Consider the following 20,109-nt stretch of genomic DNA (forward strand, 5'->3'; position numbering starts at 1 on the left):
TGGTCATCTTTAACAAAGCAAAATATCCAAAGTGATTATGTGGGTAAAGAACACAAACATTTATTTGCAAGCTTAGCAGTGTGATCACAAAGTAAATCACTGATTTATTATTTGGAACATGACTCCTACCAGCACATGGCTCAGGATTGATTGAGGACAGTAAAATGAAATAATGCATGTTTGTGTAATTATTGGTGAACTTTACTTTCATTAACAGGATTAAAAAAAAAAGAAAAATCAAAACTGGAAAAATTGCATTTCACCTATCATTTTTCATTTCCAGTATAGACTATTTCAGTGATGTGTCATTAAATTGCTTTCCATGAAGTTTCCTTTGAAATCATTGAGCATTTGTGATAATTTTTGAATGTTACTTTTCTTGCAAAAATCACTAATAATCTCTTTTCATATGTCACAGATTGAATTGGAAGACTATCAGGTTGAGGACAATGAGGAGAAGAATCCTTATCCTACCAATGAATTCCCAGGTAATACTTTTAGGATTTTGTTGTGAAACCTTATGATTACTTTCGAATTCACTTGTCTTTTAATGACTTTTTAGTTCAAATAAAGACTGTGCTTCCCTACACAATGTAAATGTACTTTTAGTTGGACAAAAAAAGTTTACAGAATGAGAAGGGCCTCTTCTGTACTATGTGATTCTATGAAAACAAAGCTTTATACAGTGTATTCTTTATCAAAAAAGGATTCTGCCATTTAAATTTGCCTGCTACCTTTTGCTCTCCAGTCTCTTCACAATGGATTGCAGTTACTGAGAATTAGAAGTCAAGAAAATGAATATCCATGTTGACAGAGCATACAGATGATCCATTTTCGGGTATCTGGAATCAATTACAAAAAAATGCATAAGAAGTGTCTCAGCTGATGTACTCTCTAAGGTTTATTTAAGTTGTCAGTTGTGATGGAGAGAATTCTGAAATGGAGAAAAATCTGAAACCTGGATAATGAGGGGATTGTGAACCTTGCATACAACTCAGGCTAAATTTGAATGAAGGAGGTTCACAACCAGGAATATGCTTATGAACTAAATCAGTCTGGCCTCCCAGTTAAGAAGCATGATATATTATGTGAAATATGGGAGATACAGGAGCCAAGAAAATTATTTAAAAATCCATTGTTGAAAGCCTTATTTTTTAGTTACAGCACTGGAGGGCTACAAATATCAATTATTGTCTCAGATCAATAGAAATTATGGTGAGAGTGCATTGAATGCATCGCAATGGATGTTGAGTCTTTTTTTGTAATTTGAGAGAGCAAGTAATTTAAAAACTAGGCAGGAAAGTAGTTTTGGCTTGTTCAGCTCTAAAATGAAATAAAGAACTGTGGATCCTGAAAATCTGAAACGATCAAAAACAGAAATTGCTGGAGAACCTCAGCAGGTCTGACAGCATCTGTGGAGAGAAAATGTTTCAGATCCTATGACCCTTCTACAGAACTAGTAGTGGACCTTGAATTTTTTAGCTAAACTGATTAATAGAGCCATTACTTAAAAGAATTTGAAAACGTCCTAACCTGTAAGTTCAGTCAGCAAAATATGTAGATTTGCAAACAAAAACTACAGTCAATAAAATGATCCAGTTGGACAATACAGCAAGTGACATGATTTTTTTTTGAATGAAGAATGGTACAAGGAATTACTATTCTTGCATCATTTGGAAAATATGAAGAAAATTCTTGATCCAAATATAGATTAAAATGGGGAAGCACACAAACTTAGATTTGTGACGTTAAGTTAGAATATGTTTTGCAGATAACAGGATCAATTATGATAAATAGAGGAAAGTGAAGAGGATCATTCTATCATATTCTTCACATAACCAAAGGTTGAATGTATTATGGAGAAGACACTATGCAAATATGATTGAAAAACAAAATATCTTGTAATTTTGATCATGATAAATGACAAAACTACAGTTTATCACAAATACAAATAAGATTTATCTCACTTGCCCAAGAAATTAAAAATTACACTATTAAGCAACAATAGACAAACTTTGATACATCTGATGGAGACATGTCACACGTTAAAGTATGGGAGAAGTTTCTAGATCCAGACATCACATTGGAGCTGTCAAGCACGTTCACATAAATAAAATGCAAATACCAAAGCCAGTAAAACATTTTTCAATGGGGTGGCACGGTGGCTCAGTGGTTAGAACTGATGCCTCACAGCACCAGGATCCCAGGTTCAATTCCAGCCTCGGGCGACTGTCTGTGGAGTTTGCACATGTCTGCGGAGTTTGCACATGTCTGCATGGGTGCTCTGGTTTCCTCCACAGTCCAAAGATGTGCAGGTCAGGTGAATTGGCCATGCTAGGTGCATTAATCAGAGGGAATTGGGTCTGGGTGGGTTACTCTTCGGAAGGTCGGTGTGGACTGGTTGGGTCGAAGAGTCTGTTTCCACAATGTAGGGAATCTAATCTGATCTAAATTGTTTGCACTTTAAAATGTTTCATGCCAGATTTATGACATATGTGTAGGAATAACAGGAAAATTTACAAACAAGGCTAAAAATACAATGATTGGGAAATGCTGTCCATTCCACAGCTGCAGTTACTAGACTGAAATTTCTTTCTTCAGGGGATGAAGATGACGAGGAACCAGAAATGCCTGTAGGACCACGTCCTCGGCCACTCTCTGAACTGCATATAAAAGAGAAGGCTGTTCCCATGCCCGATGCCAGTGCATTCTTTGTCTTCAGTACTACAAACAGGTATTTTCTTCAAAGTGATTGTTCTTTACAAAGCTTCAATATAATACAACACTGTTGCTGGACTGGCAATCTGGGTTGAAAACACACTATTGCCGAATTTGGTGGAATTTGAATTCAGTAAAATCTGGAATTGAGGGTATAATGGTAATCATGATAACATTGTCAATTGCTGTGAAAACTCATCTGGTTTTACAAATCTATGGAAGGTCTGGCCGACATGTGACTCCAGACCCATAGCAATGGGATAGACTCTTAACTGCCATCTGAAATCACCTCGCAGCCCCCTCAATGTATCAGACTGCTAAAAGGTAACAATTAAGGAATAAAATAAATAGACCATCTGGCATTGACCTAGATACTGGAATTGACAATGGCAACTTAGCCCTGTCGACCATAAAACTTTCTCCTGGCCAACATCACGGTGCGCTTGCTAAAATGCAAGAGTTTCACAGATTAGTCAATCAACAGACTGACATAGTCAGACTCCTGATATCATCTCTTAACGTATACTCTCCCAAACAATGCCATTATCGTCCCTGGGTATGTCTTGTTTCACTGGGGGACGGATTGATCCAGCAGAGTTGCCACATGCAGTTTGGAAAGAGTTGCTCAGGAGACCTCAAGATTGACTCTTGGGCCCATGGAGTCTCATGGTACCAGTTAAAATAATCCCCCATCCCTTGCCATGGCTAATGAAGCACCACTGTTGACAGAGATGGTCCAGACTTAAAGGACCTATCAGCTGTACTGTGTTTGCAGCAGATGATGAAGGCACCAACAAGAGAGACAAAAATGTACTTGACATTGAAATAACTTCACACAAGCCATTATCCCAGTGCCATGTCACCCTTTATTTGCACATGTTTAGTACTTGACATTTATCAGGCTTCCTCAGAGTTAGCTCTCACCCTGAACAGAATCTCTGAAACTCCTGTTTGTATGTCAGCCGAGGCTCCCTGACTGGACCAGTTTAACAGCCCTAATCAGAGATGTCCACCTGGCTAACTTGCTACAGTCACTATATCTCTCCTCCTCTAAGTCCAGGGATTTTGCCTGCTCTTTTTCTTGTAAACTGTCCTGGAGTGTTATCACACCAGGTCCGGTTCCTCCAACTCAGCCTCAGATATGGACAGCGTGTACCGGGACGTGTCAGAAGAAACTCATCCTTTTCTTCAGGCAGTAAAGGCATTGAGGCTTCAACATCTGAGTCTTTCTTAGACTCTGAGGTTTCTCAACCGAGATGGAGAGGGAGAACCCATGGGTTCCAACAGCCTTTCCAGCTGTTCTGAGGGGCCTGGTAGCTTTTGCTCCTGCTTTGTTTGCAAGTTTGCTGCTTTTGTTTAGTCCAAATGCTAGTTTAGGACTACCTCATCTATGCAAACTTTATACATCACTGGACCTGACCTCTCGTCAACCATACCTCTGATCAATGCAGAGTCATTTCCATGGTTTTGGCACCAAACTTCATCCCCTGAAGTAAACTGTTTCTCTCACTTAGAGGAGCCTTGTGTCCAGCATGCTGTTTCACCCTCAACCCCAGGTCTAGAAAAATCAGATTTAATCCGGTGCAGAGTCTTTTTCCCATTAGCAACACTGCTTGAGCTATCTCTATAGTTGCATGAGGGGTAGACCTACAATCAAATATGAACAGGACAGTTTTGTAGCTCATGAAGCTGTAGGTTGTTTCTTTAAGCCTGCCTTCAAGGTTTGGACTGCTGTTTCCCCCGGACTATTGGACAATGGATGATATGGAGCTACCTTTATATACCGAATGCCATTTGACTTCAAGAATACTCTAATTCCCTGTTGGTAAATGATGGCTTGTTGATTGTGACTATCACTTCTGGAAGCTTTTGAATTGCAAAAGATGCTCACAGCTTTTGATGATTGAACTCTTTGTACATCCAACCACTTTGAGTGGGCGTCCACTACGAATAATAGGGCCATGAAAGGGCCAGCACAGTCGACGTGTAAGCAAGTCCAGGTTTTATCCGGCCATTCCCACGCAAATAGGGAAAGCTACTGGCAGTAATTTTTATCATGGTTGGCACTCTGGGCACTGCCCCATTAGCTATGTCTGTATCCAATCCTCGCCACCAGACATAATTCCTTGCAAACATCTTTATTTTCTAACAGGTTTATTTGGAAGCACTAGCTTTCAGAGTGCTGCTCCTTCATCAGGTGATTGCAGAGATTCTCCACAACCACCTGATGAAGGAGCAGCACTCCGAAAGCTAGTGCTTCCAAATAAACCTGTTGGACTATAACCTGGTGTTGTGTGATTTTTTAAAACTTTTTACACCCCAGTCCAACACCAGTGTCTCCAAATCTTTATTTTCGAAACGGCTAGTATCTGGCGGCAATCTTTTTTCAGGATAATCACTCTTGCTCCCCATAATAAAATGCCATCCTCTATCTTAATCTGGTCTCACCTGGACCAGAAACATTTCAGTTCTGGTTGTGATGGCCCTTTTGTTTCCCCCATGACCACCAGCTATTTTAGTTTTGCCAGGACCGATTGTTTTGTGTTCACAGTCTGACATTGTCAATCATGACCAGAAGGGTGTCTCAAAAGTTTAAGCCAAAACGGACTTTTCCAGTGGTGACATCACCAGTCAGGCATCTGCCAGCTGAAGGTGGCTCAAAGCATTCGCATTTGCTACTCGGCCTCCCGGACTGTGTTCCAACTTATAATTGTACACACTTAGAATGAGAGCTAACTGCTGAGTTTGATCTGAAGCTATGGATGGCACAACCTTGTCCTCTTTGAGTAGTCCCAGAGGGATTTGTGATTTGATACTATTACAAACCTACATCTGTAAAAGTAGGTGGAACTTTCTCACACCAAAAATGACTACAAAACCTTCCTTCTCTATCTGGACTTATTTGCACTATGTGTCAGCCAAAGTCCGGGAAGCATACACTATTGGGAAATCGTCTCCATTGAGCCATCTATGAGCCAACACTACCCTGATAATGTGTGGTGGGCATTGCATGTCGGCACCACATCCCATTTGCCATCATAGTGTGCCAACACCTTCACTTCCCTAAAGGCTATGTCTTGGCTATGAGACCATTTCCAAGTCTGTCCCTTTTTCAATAGAAACTATAAGGGTACAACGATGGCAGCCAGATTATGTCTGAATTTTCCATAATAATTCACCATTCAAGGTAAGACTTAAGCTCCTGTACAAATGTGGGAGTAGGGGCCTCACTTGATCTTCCAACAGATGTAACCCAGTCTTGTCAACTCTGTAACCTAAGTAGCTCATTTGGGGCATCTGGAACATGCATTTTTCCCTTCTACACCTACGTCAGAGAAACGTCTAACTATTTCCAAGTCCTCTAAGTGCCTTTTATTGGTCTTCCCTGTTATTGGTGGATCATCCAGATAACTGGCGACCTGGGGTAGACTTTGTAAAATGTTCTCTATCATCCATTGAAAATGGCATAAGTTGGTGATGCCCCAAATGGCAATCTCCTATATTGGTACAAACCCTTATGGCTATTAATTATAGCATACTTCTCAGAATGCTCATTTAATCACAATTACGGGTATGTATGGCTCTTGTCCAGCTTCATGAAGGACAGCCCCACTGAAAGCTGAGAAAAGCAAGGCAAACTAACCTGTCGGGTTTCATAAGCAGTATGACCTGTGCTCCCTTTCATTAAGCTAGTTTGATGATTCCTTCGCTTTCCAGCCTCCTGATTTATATCTCTACTTTTGCAAATGGCACTGGGCAGGCCTCGCAGAATCTAGAATTGCTTTCTGGTCAACATCCTAGGTGGCCTTATCTCCTTTGATAGTCCCTTGACTTCCTGAGAAATCTCTGGATATTTAATTAAGACTCAGGAGCAATCGTAAAATGTTGAGCCAATTAAGGTGAAGTTTCCTTAACCAAAGTTGCCCCATCAGGACTGGGTCCAAGCCTTTGACTACAGTGGTAACTGAACCAGCTGCTTCTCAACTGCGAGAACCAAAATTGTACCCTTAATCTGTAAAAGTTCCCTATTACAGGTTCTCAGTCTAGATGAGGTCTTAGGCAACGTAAGGGTTGGAGTCCAGAGAAAATTTTGTTCAAAGACTGGTTCTGAAGTTACTGATACAGCTGCTCCAATATCAACCTCCACTAGAACTGAATGACCATTTAAGCTGATGTTTATTTTGATTGGTTTTGATTTGGATGGGCAGCACGGTGGCTCAGTGGTTAGCACTGCTGCGTCACAGCGCCAGGAACCCGGGTTCAATTCCTGCCTTGGACAACTGTCTGTGTGGAGTTGCGCCTTCTCCCCGTGTCTGTGTGGATTTCCTCCAGTTTCCTCCCACAGTCCAAAGATGTGCAGCATTAGATGAATTGGCCATGCTAAATTGCCCAGAGTGTTAGGTGCATTAGTCAGGGGTGAATGTAGGGGAATGGGTCTGGGTGGGTTGCTCTTCGGAGAGTCGGTGTGGACGTGTTTGGCCAAAGGGCCAGTTTCTACACTGTAGTGAATCTCATCTAATCTAAGCAATTTAACTTCCTATTGTGGAGAAAATATAGAGAATCATCAGGAGATGCAGAGAGTTCTTCAAGAAGTAGGTCTTTTATTTGCAAACAAAAAACTGTGACACTGAGAAAGCAGATTATTCTCGAATGCCCCCAAACCTCAGGGTCCGTGGATTTTTCCATCTTTTATTATCATGTTTCTGTTAGTTTATCAGCATGTCCAACTATATTAATCAAACTACCTCAATCTAGCTACACAACAAACCAGTGATGTTAGTTCCCATTATCTCCTTAGTTGTACATTCTACTTAATGTTATCCTAATGTCAAGGTTAGATATTTATTGCTAACTCTGCTACAGTGATCTTCCATTCCAGAATAACCTGTCATGATAGATATTTAGCTATTCCATCTATTACAATAGTCTCCTGTCTCATGCTGACTCTACTATTAATTAGATATTTTAATGTTATGTCCCAAATATTTATGGTCCCAATCCTGTCGTCATAACATTTAACAAAGAAACTTGCTTTATTACTTGTGTTATCTCATCTCACCACACTGACCTTTCAGCTTTAATCTTACTCTGCTAATTGGTGTAAGAGCATTCCACTATTCTTACCCCATCCTGCCTACCACAGATTGCCAGTGGTCTTCATACTTTAACCCTTCCCATGCTTTCATGTTCTTTATTTTCCATATTCCCAGCCAGAAATAAGTGGGCCTTCCAGAGTGTACACTCTCCTGGATACCGACTTATGAGTTCTCTTACTCGATTCAGGCTCAGTGGGACTGTTTTGCTGTCTTGTGTCTGCATACCAGCAGCATCTATAATGTCTTGCTGGCTCGGATCCTGAAGAAAGTTTTAACTGTTTGGCTGAGGCTTGGCTTTGTTTTGGTGCTTTGCTGTGGGCTGACATACAGTCTCTCTGTTCAGGATATATCCTGAGTGAGACAATGCAATTGCCTTCACTCAAATGGGTCCCCAAGTTCATTCAGTCTGGTGAAGGTGTCCACTTCCCCCAACTTGCTGTATAACTCATATGCTCCACTTGATGCATTTTTGGAGTTCAGTAGGGCTTCAGCTAGTAGGCAGTTTTGCTTGGTTACATCATTCATCCCAAATACCAAACTGTTTCTTTGCATTTCATTAAGGGTCAAATCAAAGTCACATGCCTCTGCTAATTGTCTTAACCTTGTCAAAAATCCCGACATAGATTCCCCTATTTCTCAAACTGTCGAGTAAAACCGATAGAGTCTCAGAATTCATGGAGGCTTGTGGTTGTAATATTCCTTAACTAAATCTTGAAAGGTTTTAGTATCTGGCGCCTTGGGAAATGTTAGAGTTCTAATAATTGAAAACATTGCGGTTTCACAAGTTGTTGGGAGAATTGCTCATTGCTTTTCGTCTACCCCAATGTCATTTGCCTAGAAACAATATTGCATTCTTTCCACATACTGGGCCCAGTCTTCAACCGCAAGTTCAAATGAGTCAGGCTTCCCAAATAATGGCATGATACCAGAAATGCTTACCCCAACTCAAAGACACTTGTTATGAGCAAATTTCTTCAGCAACTTATTTTCTTTTGTCACCACTGAACTACACAAAGGCCAATATCCTATCACCAAGTCACTCTTTATTGACACTGGTCCATCTTCCTCAGAGCCGGTTCTCAGACTGCCTCTGACACTCTTGTTTGTAACTGCCTAATAGCCAAGGTTCCCTGATTACACCTGATTAACAGCCTCAATCAGGAAACTCATATTCTATGAGGTCCACCTGGCTGACCTCATTACAATCGCTACAGACGTCATCCTTACCAATCTGCCTGATCCATGACAGGATTGATAGCAGCATCGGCTGCACAGTCCTCATTGAGACAAAGTCCTGTCTTTACATTGAGGATGTAATCTATCACCACACTGCATTGGATAGATTGTGAAAAGATCTAGCAACTCAAGATCTGGACATCAGCAAGGTGCTGAGGAACAACAGTATTATTCTTGTATACAATCAACAACGTCATGGTCCAGCATTTCCTCCACTTTACTTTTACTGTCAAGCCTTGGAGCCAACCCTGGTTTAATGAAGAGTGCAGGAGGACATGCCAGGAACAACACCATCATAACTACAACTGAGCTGTTAACCTGGTGAAGCTACAAAACAAGATTACTGGTTTGCATGCCAACATCATAGGCAACAAATGATTGTTAGTGCTAAACAATTCCATACCATTGGATCAGGTTTAAGCTCTGCAGTCCAACCATTTCCTGTCATGAATGGTGGTAGACAATTAAACAAGTTGCTGAGGCAGAAGATCCATAAGTATCCCAATCCTCAATAATATATCCCAAATGGACTTGAGCAGTTCAAGAAAACAACTCCACCACCACCTTTTCAAAGGCAAGTAAGAATGGGAAATAAATTCTGGCCAAGCCAGCAATGCTCATATCCCATGAATCAATAAAGAAAGATCACATCGATATTGCAGAATTAGTGTCAGTGGGCTGAAATTTATCAACACATTGGCAAAATGACAATTCCAGGGGGAATTCTTGGAGGGTTTGTCTCCATGAGCTCTCACGAGTTATAGAGCATAGTCAGAGAGTCACACAACACAGAAACAGACCCTTCAGTCCAACCAGTCTATACCGATCATATCCCAAACTAAATTAATCACACCCCTGTTCTTGGTCTATATCCCTCCAAACATTTCTAATTCACATCTAAATATATTTTAACCATCATAACTGTACCTGCATCCACCACTTGCTCTTGAAGCTAATTCCACACATGAACCACTCTCTGTAAACAAATTGCCCCTCATGTCTTTTCTAAATCTTTCTCCTCTCACCAAAATATTGCCCCCAGTCTTGAAATACCCCACCTAAGGGAAAGGATACCTGCCATTCGTTCACCTTATCTATACCCCTCATTATTTTATATAAGGTGACCTCAAAAAGGTCACTTCTCACCCTCGTACACTCCAGTGGAGAAGGACCAAACCTATTCAGCCTCTTCTTGTAACTCAAATCTTCCATTCCTGGCAACATCCTGGTAAATCTCTTCTGAAACTTCTCCAGTTTAATAATATCCTTCATATAACAGAGACCAGAACTTGACACACTACTCCAGAAGAGGCCTCATCAACATCCCATGCAGCCTCAAGATAATGTCCCAACTATTATATTCAAGGGTCTGAACAATGTTACACACCTTCGTGACCAGCCTATGTGATGCAAATTTCAAAGAATTATGTAACTAAACCCCAAGGTCTCTCTGTTCTACAAAACTGCCCAAGGCCCTCCTTTTAACTGGACAAGTATTTTCTTTGTTTTATACTATTACACTCCATAACCACTTGATGAAGAAGCAGCACTCCAAAAACTATTGCTTTCAAATAAACCTGTTGGAACATAACCTGGTGTTGTGTGATTTTTAACTTTGTACATACCAGTCCAACACAGGCACCTCCAAATCATGTCTTTGTTTTATTAAAATGCAATACCTCACATTTATCCAAATTAAACTCTATTTGCTGCTCTTCAGCCTGCTGACCCAATTGATCAAGACCTCTTTGTAATCTTAGATAATCTTCTTCACTGTCCACTATACCACCAATCTTGGTGTCTTCTGCACACTTACTAACCATGTTTTCTGAATTTTTATCTACATCATTTATATAAATGACAGACAAAAGTGCACCCAGCACCGATCTCTGTGGAATGCTGGTCAAAGGTTTACAGTCCGAAAAACATGGAGTTATCTCAAGCTCAACTATAATGTAAGCACTGCATCCCTACCATGCTGCGATTGTGCTATCATGCACACTCAAGCAACTGAAGCAGTCATTGCTGACAGGAAATTCTGGCCTATCACACCAGCACTCCTTCATTAAATGAACACAGATAACAATGATCATTTTGTCATGACTAATGACATGGTCAAGATTGGTTGTGATCAGGACATATTTGGCCGCTGAATATGTTTTACATGTAGAATTCTTTGACTACAGATACGTTGAACCCGTTCTGTGTAAATGTCTGATTAATGTAATTGTCCTTGAAAGGCTTCACTTTACATGCAATGATGCAGAACCCACATCCTCAAACATAAAGAAAATCTCAGTCAACCCACTCCTGCAATGTGGCATTTATAGTTCTCATCGCATTTACTTTGTACATTTACAATTCAGTTGAGGATAGAAGGCAACACAGTGAGTTGCAGGAAGCTTCAACTAATCCCTCCCCAAACCTATGACCAACTTGGAATGACAGCTCCAAATGATAGGTGACCAGACCCCTGACTGATCTCAATGCAGCTCCCTGACTGACTTACCACTAATCCCCAGAAGGATTGCACTGGACCTGCAGGACTGACCATAACCATTTCATAGAATGTAACGATACAGAACTCCAGACCATTCCCCAGACCCAACTGACTACATCTAAGCTCCTGAACTGATATCGGACAATATTGTTAACTGACTATAGCAGGACCCCTTGATTTAATAGCAGTGCCCCTTGACTTGGTTGAGAACTACATCCCTTGTACTTTGAGATTTAGCCACTTGGTTAAAGGGCATACAGTATGTTTGGTGTGACATTGACATAGCATGGTCTCACACAACAAGCTGTTCAGTCCCTTGAATGATCAAGACTGGCCACTTTTGTGTATGTGCTAAAAGGCAAACAAAGACCAAAGTACGCTGCAGCTGTAAATGCTGAATGAGGTGGTAAAACACAAAATGGCAAGGCAAGGCAGAAATCCAGTGAACATCCAAGTGAGCACAAAGTGAGTGAGCACTAAAGCAACACACTTGGACCCCCAGGATGCACTCTGTTCTGATGCATGAGATGAATGGCTGTCTCTGCACAGAATGTAATTTTGTAGCAACATTGTAATGAAAAGTGTTGGTGCACTGAAAAGTGCAATATTGAAGTGGTGAACTATATTATCAGTGGGCCATGATCATGTAGTGACATGAGACTGGTGAATGTTGATGTCAACCTCAGTAGATGAACGATACAGGCAGCTGTTGTCATTGGAGCTTGCCCTGGGACATTAAGAAATACTGGCTGGGGTGGAACCTGGAAAAGTGAGTAGTGACCTGGAGCTATCAGGTACCTTCTTCAATTTACATGTCATGCTGCTCTATAATTTCTCTCTACTGCGTGGTGGTGTAACAGCAAACTGCATATAAATGATGTGAGATTTGGCATTAATGAGATGTTATTGTGTGCAAATAGACATCTCTTCACTCACAAGCGAGATTTCTATCTTGGATCATAACTTTGGTTGGAAAATTGCACTAACTTTGCTTGCGATAATTTTTCTGATCTTGCCACATTTTCTCAATTGATTTATTAGTACCTTGCTCATTCCGGGGCTGGGAAGATTCTAGCTTCTCATTTCCTGTATGTTGCACTCTTGATCTCAGCTGTGACATTTCAAGAAGTAATCAGTAAGTGAATACTAAAAGAACAAGTGATGAGTCATGTGATGCACCCTGATGCATAAACCTGCTGGGTGGTTGACCCTGCATGCAAAGTGGCCTGAGAGCAACGTTATAGTGCAGTACAGTTTTGAAGTAGAGAACTATGTGCCATGATAATGTGGTGAGGCTGGGCTGTGTCCAGAACCATCCTCCATGGAAGTGGTATAAGTTAGTCACTGTCCATGCAAAGTACTGAAAATATTGGGACTGTTACCCCAAGGAAGCGTGGAGGGCCAAGTGGTGATCCGGATCCACCAGATACACACTCTGAATTTGATGTCAGGAATTGACACTGTTTTGTCTATTGCATGAATAATGTAAAACTGTATATAAATGTGATGAGATTAAATCATGATGAAATGTGAGTGCATGCAAGTAGGTGCCACTGAGATACTTTTCTTAATGTTCAAAAATTGGTCTACCATTGACAGTCTTTGATAGTAAATCCCTAACTCTCATTTCCCGTTCAACTATGGTCTGAGATTTAGGAACAGTGCCAGTCCTCCTGGTTGTATAGTCTGGATAGCAGCCACTACCTCCCCAGTGGTGCTGTCATTTAATACAGCTGCTGGTGGCTAACAGATCTAAGCAGACAGAATTCTACCAGGTGCTAGATCCTGGGAAAGGCTCAACTCTGTTCACTGAAGTACCTAAATGTTTGTTGAGGTTTTGAGGACTCCTGCCAATTGGCAATTCTTTGATAGAGACATCCACTGCCTACATTAAATCCAGCCCACGGAAACACTCTGACACAGATGCAGACTACTTGACCCATTGGCTGCATGTCATTCTCTACAACAGTAAGTGAATTGCTGCATGCACCTCACTCCCCCTAAGGCTTTGAAAATTGTTTACTTAATTTACCCATGTTGGCTCTGACGGTTATATTATGTTACGACACGGGGTAAACTCTCCTGCTTAATTTAAAACCAGCAACACAGAAAAGATTTATCCCATGCAGTAATCTGTAAAAGTTCAAGTGGCCAAGAACTATGTAAATTAAAAATTGACAACTTTATTTCTCTAAGTATAACAGAGAATAAGTAACGAATCACTATTTACAATTTATTTCTCTAATCTACTTTTTACCTTCCCTTCTATAATACTAGTCCGATAAAAGTCCCAACTAAGATTTACAAAACAGCACTTTTTATCTCAAAACAAGGCAGCTTTAGGTTCTTGTCTTTGGATCTTCCTATGTCTTCTTGTTAGGCATTTCTGCGTTGCAGGTTATTGATCAAAAAGGTACTTTTAAAAGACATTTTTTTCAAGCAGTCTGTTACATGGTAGGACTTAGCAGTTCTCCTCTCAACTGTTCATTTCCCTCCCCCCACCCCCAGTCTTATACCCCAGAGCATCGGATTGTGTTATTGGCTTTTAAGATTTTCAATACACTCAATTCAACATGATTGGAAATTGGTATTTTTCCAGAGTATAATTTAAAGTGATTGGTCAATTTCAAATTTGTTTTTGACTCTAGGAAGCACACTAATCAAGTTGTTTGACCAAGTGTTAGATACATTGTTGCCTTATTGAGAACACTTTGTGCTGTGTCCGGTAGTTCTGCTGCTTTTAACTCTCTTAAAGTACACTCACATCTTCATAACAATTAGGATCATCTGAGTATATCAAATGTAGCTCTCTTAATTTTTAATTTTTATAAAAAAATTAAATGCTATCTTATAATTTATTTATAATTAATTGTATATATTTAAATAATAAATCCCATTATACTTTAATTATATATGATGAAGAGGTAACAAATGCAAAAAATAAATAAGCTTTAGCTAAAGAATTTTAGTCAAAGTATTGTGGTATCCATGCTTCCTGAACACAGTAGGAAAGTAAAAAATCAATGGAAGATTGGAAACAAAAGAATAAGCACATTGCTATAACTTTTAAACTCTATAATTTGAAAGTAACTCACTTGTGCTTTCCTTACAGCCCTGAAAGCCTAGACAGACTTATTGCTGAAATATAAAGAAACACAATGATGGCTTTTGCATTTTCACTGACATATAAGTTGCAATAATGGATATTTTTCTCATGCCTGAGGGCTTGTTGCTTTGTTAGTTCTTAAACCTCCCTGGGAATTATCATAGAACTGCTTGTTGAATGAATTTTAGTGGATGGATTCCCTTTTTCAATTCATGTTTGTTTTTACATTTCTTTAAATGACCAACCTTTTTTCAGTTAGAGAAAAGCAGGAAGAACTCTGTTGAAATCTAATTACATTCTGTTACACTAAGTAAGGCCTAAATTTTTATCACAATGGGAGGTAACTATTTAAATCACCAATTGCCTCCACTGAAGTGGGATTTCGACATCCTATAGTTGAAGTCTCAAATGAGAGCAGGCAAGAGTAGATCTGAACTTTGTGAATACATTTGCATTTCCAGGGTACCCTTTTGGAGAGAAGCATAGCCCGATGGATATGGTGCTCAGGCGTCTTTTGGGGGATGGTTACCCTTAAGACAGGTCAGGTACCTTTTGGGGGGCATGGAGGCAGATCAGGTCCCAATGAGATAGGTTGAGAGATTGGGGGCTCAGGTACATTTAGGAGCATTAACAATAGCAAACATTGTGCCTAAACGATGCACAAGCCTCGAGGAACTGTCAAGCTTTCAAAGAAATGTAAAGCCTGGCAAGAAGTGTCAAACTTCATAAGAACTGTCGAAATGTGTTTTTCTCAACAAAGTATAGTCTGCTGTATAGAACTTTAAGTAATTAAATTTAATGTTTTTTCTCCTATGTGCATCAGTACTAGTCAATAGTAAGTGAGTTGGCATGGTAGGTGAAGAAGAAAGAGTGGTGGGTAGAAATATTGCTTGGCATGAGTTGGCACTGTTGAAATTGTGTTAATGAGGGGCCTTGATGTATAGGTAGAGAGGCATGTAGTAGTATTGAGGCATGAAGGGTCAGGGAAGGGGTAGAGGGGCATAAGGAGAAGGGTGCAGGTAATTAGGTATCTTGGGTGGCATAGATCAGAGAGTGAACAGTTTGTTAAGGTTGAGGGGTTGAAGAAAGTTTTATTTTAACTTATGGACACAGTTTTTGAGCCTAAAGGTGGGCTTTCTATCCAACCCACCTTGGAACCCAGCAGGTTTCTCAGCTCAACTCAAGACTCCCAGCCTGAATTCCAGTCCAGCACATCCTCACCACTGCAAATTGAAAATGAGGATTGTGCTTGTCATTCATAAAGGTTAGGTTTGTTGTGCTAAAAACACTCCCATCTATGCACACATTATTTAAGAATGAAAATCAAGGTCGAAATCTTCTGGCAATTTGGGTAAAGACTTGATTTTGGATTATGTGTTGACAAATCTTGGGATTGAAGCCAAGAAAATAGGAGGATTATTTAGTAATCCATTCACATCTCATATATATCTATCTTTCAGATTCCGGGTACTGTGCCACAGGATCGTCAATGACAACATTTTTACAAATCTCATCTTGTTCTTCATCCTCATGAGTAGTATTTCTTTGGCAGCAGAAGATCCTGTCCACCAGAACACCAGAAGAAATCAAGTAAGTTTAAAAATATGAAGCTTTGAACCAATTGTATATCTACTGCATTTAAATAGCATGGAATAAATCTCTCATTTGTTTTAAAATTGTTTCAGTGGAAGTGATTTTAGTGAAGTGATTTCATTTACACTCAAGGCTACAGTTCATTTTCTTGCTCTTTCACCCCTTCCCAAACAAATTATATTCAATCCAAGTACAAACTGCAGTTAGCAGTTTAGTCGCTGTCACTTTCACATAGCACCAATTGTGGGGTGAAGAGTTGTAGGACTTGACCTGTGATTGGAAGGTGTAAAACATGTCAGCGTCACTGCAGACTGGGAGGAAGGTGCAGCAAATCAACATGATTGTGAAGCAGATTGGGAGGAGAGTGCAGAAGATCATCATCAATATGGACTTGCATGAGAAAGGCAACAGTGGCAAGTGATAATAAGAGGTGGCAGGAAATCCCTTGAATCTGTTTTTACCTCTCAGAGTCAAAGTGTGATGTCACAGGAAAATAAGTGATTGATGGGTATTCCTACAACGTCCATTTTGATTGACCATATGCTTTAAATCAGGAGACATTATTACAGCTGAAGAGTATAGTTAGGAAGTTTTCTTCTAAAATATTGAACATCCAAATTATTTAATTAAGTAGAATAGAGGTGGCTAAGCAAGCTGTATGATGTGTTTTGGCTATAGTACGGGGAGAGAGCTAGTGGACACCGATGCAATCCACAATGATCATATCTGCAGCAAGTGTTGGATGCTTAAGGAATTTTGGCGTAGAATTGATGAGTTGGATTCTGAGTGCAGACACAGTGAGATATCAGGAAGGGATAGAAGTACTTTGTCACTGTGTTTAAAGATGGCAGGCAGGATGCTGGAAGAATACAGCAAGCCAGGCAGTATCAGGGGATAGAAAAGTTGACATTTCAGGTGTAACCCTTCTTCAGGACTGGAGGTGTGTGTAAGGGAAGCTACAGATGAAGAGGCTGGTGGGTCAGGGTGGTGAAGTGGATAGGTGAACTCAGGTAGAGGGTGCGACCTGGTTGGTCAATGAGAGGAATGAATCGGATTGGTGACAGTAAGGAGTGGAACAATGGGCTGGGAAAGAAGTTGAGGGATGGGAAGGGAAGTTATTTGAAATTGGAAAACTCAATATTAAGTCCTCCAGGCTGTTGGCTGCCCAGGCGAAAGAAGAAGTCCTCCAATTTGCGATTTGGTTCATTGTGGCAATGGAGGAAGCCAAGGATGGTCATGTCAGAAAGGGAGTGGGAAAAGGAATTAAAGTGAATGGTGATTGGGATGTCTGGTTGGCCCCTGCAAGCCCGGCTGAGATGCTCGGTGAACCATTCTCTGAGAATACATAACTGTTCAAACTGACGTAGCTGTTTAAAGAGACAGTTACATAATTTAAAGAGATTACATCAAATCTCATTAGTGGTCAGATGCAGGAGGGTGTAACTCGGATTCAAGAAGCTATGGGGATTCAAAATTTAGCTTTGGAGGAGTCTCAGATAGTATTGTTGTCCAATAGGTATGATGTTCTTGCACCTGATGCCTTGAGTGCACAGACTGAAGGGAGGATGAGCACACTGACTGAAGGACCATGGTACAGAGCATATTCAAGAGAAGGGAGAAAGGAGAAATGTGGTCATAATAGGGCATAGTTAGCGAAATAGTTGCTGTCCTCTGCAGCAAAGACAGAAAATTCAGAGGGGTGTGTTGCTTAACTGGTGGCAAGGTTAAGGACCTCAGAGGAACTTGGGTAGTGAAGAGGTAAACAATAATCAAAGTGGAATGACAGGTTAGTAGAAGAGTGCAGCAGAACTTAGTATCAGAAGAAAAGTAATGGTAAAGTCAAAGATTAAAGCTTTATATCTGAATGTGTATGCATTTCTAACAAGATAGAGCATAGAACAGTACAGCAGGGCCTTGATGTTGTACCGAGCATTTATCTTAATCTAATCTATACACCCCACAATTTACTGCCATCCATGTGCTTGTCCAGCAGTCGCTTAAATGTCCCTAATGTCTCCGACCCTACTACCACTGCTAGCAGTACATTCCACGCATCCACTACAGTCTGCGTAAAGAACCTACCACTGATATCTCCCCTATACCTCCCTCCAATATCCTTAAAATTATGACCCCTCGTGACAGCCATTTCTGCCCTGGGGAAAAGTCTCTGACTATCTACACTATCTATGCTTCTCATTACCTTGTACACCTCTATCAAGTCGCTTCTCTTCCTTCTCTCCAGTGTGAAAAGCCCTAACTCAATCAACCTCTCTTCATAAGACATGCCCTGCAATCCAGGCAGCGCCTTTGTAATTTCCTCTGCACCCTCTCCAAAGCATCTGTATCCTTCCTATAATGAGGTGGTCAGAACTAGACACAATATTCCAGGTGTGGTCTAACCAGGGTTTTACAGAGCTGCAGCAAAACCTCGCGGCTCTTAAACTTAATCCCCCTGTTAATGAAAGCCAAAACACCATACGTCTTCTTAACAACCCTATCAACTTGAGTAGCAACTTTGAGGGATCTATGTATGTAGACTCCAAGATTCCTGTCTTTAACACTGTATTCAGCATTCAAATTTGACCTTCCAAAATGAATCACTTTGCATTTATCCAGGTTGAACTCCTTCTGCCACTTCTCAGCCCAGCTCTGCATCCTGTCAATGTCATGATGTAGCCTGCAACAGCCCTCAACACTATCTACAACACCAGCAACCTTTGTGTCATCGGCCAACTTACTAACTCTATCTTCCACTTCTTCATTGAAGTCTTTTATAAAAACTACAAAGAGCACAGGCCCTGTGGGACACCAGGCAGAATACTCTCCATCCATTACCACTCCGTATCTTCTTTTGGCCAGCTAATTTTATATCCAGACAGCCAAATTTCCCTGTATTCCATACCTACCAACTTTCTGAATGAGCCTATCATGGGTAACCTTATCAAATGCCTTACTGAAATCCATATACACCTCATCCACTGCTTGACCTTTGTCAACTTGTCTCGTCACATCCTCAAAGAATTCAGTAAGGCTTGTGAGGCATGACCTGCCCCTCACAAAGTTATGCTGACTTTCTTTAATCAAACTATGTTTTTCTGAATAGTCATAAATCCTATTTCTCAGAATCTTTTCCAGTACCTTGCTTACCACAGACATAAGACTACTGGTCTGTAATTCACAGGGATTTCCCTAGTCCCTTTCTTGAACAGAGGAACAAAATTCAGCACTCTCCAATCATCCAGAACTACTCCTATAGAGAGTGAGGATGCATAGATCATTGGTTGAGATGCAGGAATCTCATTCCTCACTTCCCATAGTAACCTTGGATATATCTGGACCAGCCCTGGGGACTTGTCTATCTGGATGCTTCCCAGAATTTCCACTTTCTTAATATCAGTATTTTCAAGCTGCTTAACCTGGTCCACCATCAACAAGGTTCTTCTTTCTTGTGAATACTGAAGCACAAAACTCATTTAGGGCCTCCCCTCCCTCCTCAGACTCCAAGCATAAGATCCCCTCACTATCTATGATCAGCCCTACCATCTCACTGATCATTCTCTTATAGATGAGCTAGTGGCACCAATAGAAAGAAATGAGTATGACTTGATAACTATGATGGAGGCAACACGTGATTGCAGGATGGCGAAAACTGGAAACTCGTGACATTTGGGAAAGATACAGTATTGAGGTAGTATTGTTGATAAATGGTAATATCAGTACGGTGGTGACTACTGATATAGATGTATTAGATCATGATGTGGAAACCGTTTGTATGGAAATAAGGAATAGCAAAGGAAAGAAGTCAGTGTTGGGTGTCAGCGATAGGCCCCGAAGACTCGCTTCACTGTAGGGCAAATTGT

The 20,109-nt window shown here is 40.6% G+C and overlaps 1 protein-coding gene across 1 annotated transcript in view; it reads left to right on the forward strand.

Moving 5' to 3' along the window:
* Positions 1-20,109, forward strand: part of cacna1c (calcium channel, voltage-dependent, L type, alpha 1C subunit) — an 890,104-nt gene that overhangs the window by 583,622 nt on the left and 286,373 nt on the right. Inside the window, exons 18-20 of the mRNA XM_043708872.1 lie at positions 419-488; positions 2,602-2,734; positions 16,117-16,246. Coding sequence (XP_043564807.1) covers positions 419-488; positions 2,602-2,734; positions 16,117-16,246 — 333 coding nt within the window. The remainder of the gene's footprint in view (positions 1-418; positions 489-2,601; positions 2,735-16,116; positions 16,247-20,109) is intronic.

This window comes from Chiloscyllium plagiosum, chromosome 19, assembly GCF_004010195.1.
Source record: "Chiloscyllium plagiosum isolate BGI_BamShark_2017 chromosome 19, ASM401019v2, whole genome shotgun sequence".
In the NCBI taxonomy this organism is placed as follows: Eukaryota; Metazoa; Chordata; class Chondrichthyes; order Orectolobiformes; family Hemiscylliidae; genus Chiloscyllium; species Chiloscyllium plagiosum.